The following is a 6,596-nucleotide window of genomic DNA, read 5'->3' on the forward strand; positions in this document are numbered from 1 at the left end:
ATTGAAGGTGTCGTTTTGTTGGTGAGAACCTGTTAAAATGTGAGTAGGTTTTCTGGGGAGATTGTATTCCTACAGTGAATTGCATTAATTCTTAGTACTTCTCTGTTCCAAACACTGGGCTCAAGCCATTAAGGGCATTCATGACATTCAATCCTCAGAAAACTCCCATTGGCGAAGTCGTAGAATTGTCAAGTCTATTTTATAGCCAGGTTAGGGAGATACAACCAGTGAAGAGAGGGAAGAGGGCTAGTCACACCCAGACCAGGAACCCAGAAGCCATTTCCTGATCTCTATGCTCCTGCCCCTGAGAGGCTTCCTCCCACAGGAGTAAATTCACAGTGTGCTCAGAATGGCAGTTTGGAAGAGACTCCTCCTCTTTGGTCAGCATCATTCTCCCAGCAGGGATCCTGCCTTCCTGGTGCTATAGTCTATCTGCAGCTTCTCTGCCAATAGAGTCTGAATGACTGTAGAGATAGCTGAGTCTTAGCAAAGTTTAACATAGAAGACTGCTGCTTAGCCTTTTTTTCTCCCTTTTCTCCCTAGTAGGTGGGGCCCTGAGAGTAGGATGATGATCTATAATCCTGCCCCCCAAAAGGTATGAAGGTGGCCTGGTAGAAGCCATGGCCTGTGAGAGGGAGGAGTGAACTAGAATATAATAGAAAGGCTCCCCAGCGGGGTCAGAGGCTATACAGGAGGACAGTGCAAATAAGCAAATATTCTGAGGATACTGGGAGCTCGGTTTCTCCTGCGAGAAGGTGCTATAGACATGGAAAGTGAAAAGTGAGAGAAATCAGGCATGGTTCCTGTGCTCTTGTAATGGCACTGGGGTAATCTCATGGTTTCTGATAGATACAAAAATAAGCTCTTGACTTCTAAACACTGTATTTTCCAATAAGAAGGAACAGGACTCTGGAGAAATGGCTGAATAAATAGCATTTTCAATTTCCAACAAAACAAATCAAAGAAACATGCATTAAGTATGCCAATGAGCGTTCTTTATACTGATACAATATATCTATGAGGAAGGTGATATACAGTCATAACTTTATGCATCTAACAACATCAAAGAACATAGAGGGCATAGAGAGAGTGAGTAGAGGTAGACCAGTCCAGATTGGTGGGAGGCAGATTTAATAAGCTAGGGAACTTACATACAAGGGTTGTCTTGTGTGGCTGTAAGAGTCTTAAAGTTTGAATACACACCTCAACTGGCTTCAGTCACTATACTGTCCAGATGGTCTCAACACCTTACTCTCGCAAGGTTCAATCCTTCAAACAGCTCTAGCTATGGAAGTGGTGAGCGGAAAGTACATTTCAAGGACAGGGGTGGGGTTAAGGAGTCTCTCATTGCCTGGGTCCAGCTCAAGAGTCAAGTGGTGGTCACATCTTCTCAATGACATTTTCCAATAGATGGCTGTGGAATTATAATGTGATGATGGCTGGAAACCATGCAGCACAGTGCCTGGAGCTCTGTAGGGTCTCATTACAAGTCAGTTCCCTGAATGTTTTTTCCTCTCCTCTGAGTGTTAAGGCCTGAGGAGAAATGTTGAATCAACATCATCACCTTGAATGCCCAGAACCATCCCAAAGGCTCTTGACTGGAAGTGCACGAGTACATATGACTGGCCTGGCCACATAGTAGCTGGGCTCAGGGCACAGGATAGGTCTTAACCAGAGAAAGGTGTGCCTGCCTGCCTTCCTCCCTAGCCAGGAAGGCAGGTCTTCCCTCATCAGAGGGCCTTGGAGCTCTGGTCTGATTCTCTACAACCTTGGTTGTGCCAGGCTATGTGATCCCTGGAGTGGGTGTGAGACCATCAGGGACTGAACAGGACCATCTGGACAAAGAGGAGGGAAGCTCAGGGCACTGGCAAAGACTTGGATCCATCCCTCCTGCAGTGGCAGATGTTGAAAGGCTCTTCTTGTCAATGTCTTTGACCCCTGGGGAGCTCTTGGCAATAGGTGGAGTACACCCAGGGCCCTTACCCAGGCTGTGGTCTTCAGTGTGACAACTTTGTATCCTCAGGACAGTGTTCTCCTGGGGCTTCTGGTCCTGCTTTGCTCTATCCTGGTCAGTTTGCTCGTCCCCAGACCTCCCTCACTCAGCCCTCTGCCTGCCTCCCACCCTCACCCACGCCGCAGCCGTAGAAGCCCTGGCCTGGCTTCTATGGGCAGTCACTGGGCGTGGAGCCCCAATGGGAGAGTTGGGATGTAAGGTGGGGAAAGGAATCTTCGTTCCCAGTGGTTTATCTTCTCTAAACTCTGACCCCCCCCCCCAGCTGGCAGGGAGGTGATGGGGACCTTGCCACCTGCTGCTGCAGAGCAGATTCTGCTGAAATGAAATGATCTGCAGACAGAATATTTCACCTCACTTCCCCAGCCCACCCTGCAGGGCCAGGCCTATGCTGTTTCCTTCTCCTCATGGGGGCAGTGGTCCAGATCAAGTAAGGTCCCAGCATCTGCTGAAGAGGGCCTCCTCGCAGCCCTCTGAGGGTGTTCCCCTCCCTCGGCTCTTGGGCAACAGTGGTGATCTCACCACTGGCCCCTCTGGCCTCCAAGGCTATTGTACCACACCAGAAACAGGAGGCCTCCAGTTTTATTTATTAAACTTAAAGACATTATTTTTTTTTAAACTTAAAGAGACAACAAGATTTGACACCACAAGAAACAAGAACATTTCTCTGACCAGTACAGAATTATCACACACAGAAAAGTGAAAGTCATCTTAGTCAAGGTGATGTTTGATTTTGTAGAAGTCCCACTGCCTGGAAAACAGACTGCACATAAATAAAGTGCACGAGAGCCGTCCAAGCAGCCAGGGCCCAGTGGGGTGGCAGAGAGGTGGAAAGCAGAAGCAACTCACTACTCAAGGCCAAATGGTAAGAAAAGCAGCAGCAGGAACACAGGCTAAGGACCAGTCCTTGGCCCCTTTCTCAGCCATTTCCTTTAAGCAAAGACAGCCCCAGCCAGGCCACAGAGGACGTCCTGTGCCCCTCTGTGCGGGGAGAAGCTTCTTGGTAGGGGAACAGGTCTATGAGGCCGGGGGCCCGAGACTCAGACACAGATTTGTCCCTGCAGGTCACAAACTTACATTTAACGAGGAGCCTCCCTCATGGCATTCTCAGGCCTTCCTCCCCTCTTACTGGTTCAGGAAGGAGCTAGAGCTATAAATTACATCACCCAGAGGGTGAGACCTGGGCTTGAAAGTGGCACGTCTGTGTATCATCCCCGTGGAGGCCCCTGGTCCTCCTCCTATCTTATCCAGTTCGTGTTGCTCTCCTTTCTCTGAGGCTGTCCCTGGAGATCTATGAATGAAGTCGGCAGGCTGGCAGGCTTGGAGAAGTGGTCCTAGGTGGACAGGATTGGAGTGGAGGAGGGGACCCCAGGACTGGGGGCTCCCCGGAGACTTGGTCCAAGGAAGGAAGCCATCAGGTCCTGTCTGTGGAAAACTTCAGGGAGCACGTGGGAGCTTTGGTCCAGCCTCAGTCCCCTGTCCCTGAAGTGAGGCAGAAGGAGGATCTTACCCAGAACGCAGGCTTCAGCTGGGCAGCCGAGTAGGGCAGATGTTGTGAGACTGGGCCATGTGGTCCCTGGGGCTGACCACACTACTGTGCTTTTCATTCCCAGGAACTGTGAGTGTTTTGGTTGAGAGCAACCAATGTCAGAGCAGATGATGGACCAGGGATGGGTGGTGAGGGCTGGGACTCTCCTGGCTCCCCTCTGGGCTGCTCCTGGTCATGTTGGTACATGACCGCCAGGACCAATCTAAGCCCATCTAGGGGAGAGTCTCCTGTAGGATCCTAGGTATGGGGGAGCCAAGCCTGGAGACAGAGAGACGGGGTCATGCATAGTTCCCAGTCCCCGCCCACCCCCTATTTATCTATTTACCCTCTTCATCACCTCAGGGCCCTGAGAACCATCCCCACCTCCCCCGCCCAAACTGAGAGGTTTGTGCTCAATTGCTGAGAAGCCCATGGTCTAGCCTGGGGTGAGGGTGGGAAGACCTGGTTCTGTAGGTGAGGGCCTCAGCTACCCAGGGGATTCTGGGACTCATCTCTTTTGTACTCATCTCAGCTCAGTCTGTCCTCCTGGTCTTCCATTGGACCTCCCATACCAGTCCAAAAAAAGCTAGTTCCCCACATTTTGTGCCCTGGACCTCTCTTTCCCAGGTCTCCTGGGAGCCTTGTGATCCTGAGCCCCAGCCCACTGTGCTAGGGCTTTTAGCAATCTGGGGGGTGGGGGCAGGTGGGAGAGTGCAGGCTTAGGGGCGGATTTCGCTCCACCATTTCACTTCTGTGTGACAAGGGCAAAGGTGAGCCTCCCCGTCAGAACCCCAGTTTCCCAGTTAGTAGATAGAGAATAGATCCCCATCACGGTGTTGCCAGAAGATCTTACTGCCCAGGTGACACAGTCCTGTCCCTCCCCATGCCAGAACCAGATCACTGAGTTACCCCATCCCTTAGGGCCTCTCCCTGGAAGGCCCATCATCTCCTCCTCAGCCAGGTCCTTCAGTGGGCTGCTACCAGGAACCTCTAGGAGCTGGGGCAGTACTTGGGCACAGACTTGACTCTTGATGAGGCCAGAGAAGGGGCAAGTTACCAGCTTCGAACACCAGTTCCTAGAAGAAAGAAATGGAGACTTGAGAGTTCCTCCCCCCCCCAGTGTTCCCAGTTTTCCAAGTGTCGCCTCCTCTACAAGCTGCTTCTCCATCTGCTCTCACCACCCTAGCCTGAGAGCTGCCCTCTGCTCAAGGAAATCACGTTTCCCCAAACCTTTTGGGTTCACAGGGCACTTCTGGAGGCCATCTGTGCCAAAGGATGATATTCTGCGGGACGAGGAGGGATGAAGATGGCAGAAGAGCAAAACTGTGTGGGGGGACTGGGGAGGAAGGCATCTTTCCACTCTTCCCTGTCTCCACATGCACCCTCAGAGAGGAGGTGGAGAGCGAAAAGGACAGCAAGAGCCAGCAGAGAGCAGTCCCCTGGCCCCACAGCCATGATGCTGGGGCTACTGAGAGCCCAGGGGCCTGAGGGTTGAGAAGGGGACAGACCTGGGGATCCAGCGCGCGTGCCCAGGAGGGGGAAAGGGAAGTGTGGTGGCATCTTTTCTCCTCTAGGGGTTTCCTGAGTGCTATCCCAGCCTAGGGCCCTCCATTCCCTCCGGTTTCGGTGCTCCGGTGATGCCTCCTGGGCTTTGAGGGGAAACAGGGCAGGAACTGGGCTGTGGGACAGAGGGGACCCCTGGGTCTCTGTCTGTGATGGGCTGAGCCTGTGAGAAGCGTGAAGTCTAAGCTCCGGCTGTCCGTCACCCCCATTTTGGCATCATGACAAGGGACTCCAAAGAGCCCGCGGATGCCCTGCCTGCCTTCGCTGAGCTCCGCAGCTCTGTGGGCTGACTTCCTAGGGTCCCTTCCACATTTCCCCCGAACCTCCAAGGGGCCTGGACGACTAGATATCATGACACCTGCCTCCCTCCAGCCCGCAGGTCCAGCCTCCGGCCGCCTACCTTTTTGGTCAGGGCCATTCAAAGCCAGTCCCTGCAGCACAATTTCCTTTTCCCGGTTTTCCCCTTCGGCCAATGTGAGGCAACAGGTCCGCTCCTCTCAGATCATGTCCTGGAGCCAGAAGGAAAGGGCCTGTTTTGTGAGTTTCTGTGCAATGTCACACTGGCCGCGACGCGTGTGCGCAGGTCACAGCTGGGTCTGGGGTTCGGTAGGTTCGGTGGGCCCGGTGGCCCCGTGGCCAACGTCCTCTGGTGGAGCTCTCGGGTCCAGGGGCTCGCGCCGCCCCGCCTCCTTTCCGCGCCGTGTCCAGAAGACCTGGGCAGCCCCGCTGTGCTCCATCCATGCGGCGGGCAGCTGTGGCCACAGGCACTCACTCGATCCGCACCTGCAGGCGGACGTTGAGCATCACCGAGGCCACGATGTAGAAGTAGGGGAAGTTCATGCGCAGCCGCCAGGCCAGGTCAAAGAAGGTGAGCAGAGTGCGCGTGAGCCCCTTGCAGAAGGCGCTGTAGGAGCCGCGGGCCGCCGCTGAGCGCGACAGCCGCACCGCCAGGCCGGACAGTGCCGCTGTCGCTGCTGCCGCCGACAGAGCCGCCGACACCGCCATGGGCCCCGCAGGTGCAGGCAGCGTTGACTGGAAGACGCAGAAACGGTCAGCAAGTGGATGTAAGGTGTGGGCGGCCTCCAGCCCCGCCCTCGGTCTAGTCCTTGGAGGGGCTCTGGTGGAGACAGCAGTAGCAGCCTCTGTCCCTCCTGAGCTGTCCAAGAAGAGCTCCGCCCTTTGGCCAGCGTAGCTCCCCCCTATCTTAGCCCCACCCCTTACTGGGAGCGAGAGGGCTCCTGCTGCATGCAGATATAGCTCAGCACAGGCACCAGCCAGGCTGGCAAGCCCTGCACGCGTTGCCACGGGGTCTACAAGACCAGGCTCCTAAGAGCAGAGCAAGAGAGCATGAGCTAATTTGGAAGGCAGTGCTTCCCTAGAGGGTTGTGGAAGTCTGGGGAGTGTGTGTGTGTGTGTGTGTGTGTGTGTGTGTGTGTGTGTGTGTGTGTATAGACTGCTAGACACAACATCTAGACTGCTGTGCTGATTCTGTAC

At 54.3% G+C, this 6,596-nt stretch overlaps 1 protein-coding gene across 2 annotated transcripts; it reads right to left on the reverse strand.

The window, feature by feature from the left end:
* Window positions 1–991: 991 nt before the first annotated feature.
* LOC136385840 (small integral membrane protein 10-like protein 2A) lies at window positions 992–6,245 on the reverse strand. 2 transcript variants are annotated; one of them, XM_066357123.1, is made up of 3 exons: window positions 5,503–6,245; window positions 4,449–4,615; window positions 992–3,493 (listed from the first exon to the last, which is right to left on the reverse strand). In XM_066357123.1, the coding sequence occupies exon 1, from the start codon at window positions 6,105–6,107 to the stop codon at window positions 5,871–5,873; it is 237 nt and encodes a 78-aa protein (XP_066213220.1). In that variant the 5' UTR covers window positions 6,108–6,245; the 3' UTR covers window positions 992–3,493; window positions 4,449–4,615; window positions 5,503–5,870. The 2 variants fall into 2 exon arrangements, with proteins under 2 accessions (XP_066213220.1, XP_066213219.1); XM_066357122.1 differs by having other exon boundaries at window positions 992–3,818.
* Between the last annotated feature and the right edge of the window lie 351 nt (window positions 6,246–6,596).

The sequence above is a fragment of the Saccopteryx leptura genome, chromosome X, assembly GCF_036850995.1.
Source record: "Saccopteryx leptura isolate mSacLep1 chromosome X, mSacLep1_pri_phased_curated, whole genome shotgun sequence".
Classification (NCBI taxonomy): domain Eukaryota; kingdom Metazoa; phylum Chordata; class Mammalia; order Chiroptera; family Emballonuridae; genus Saccopteryx; species Saccopteryx leptura.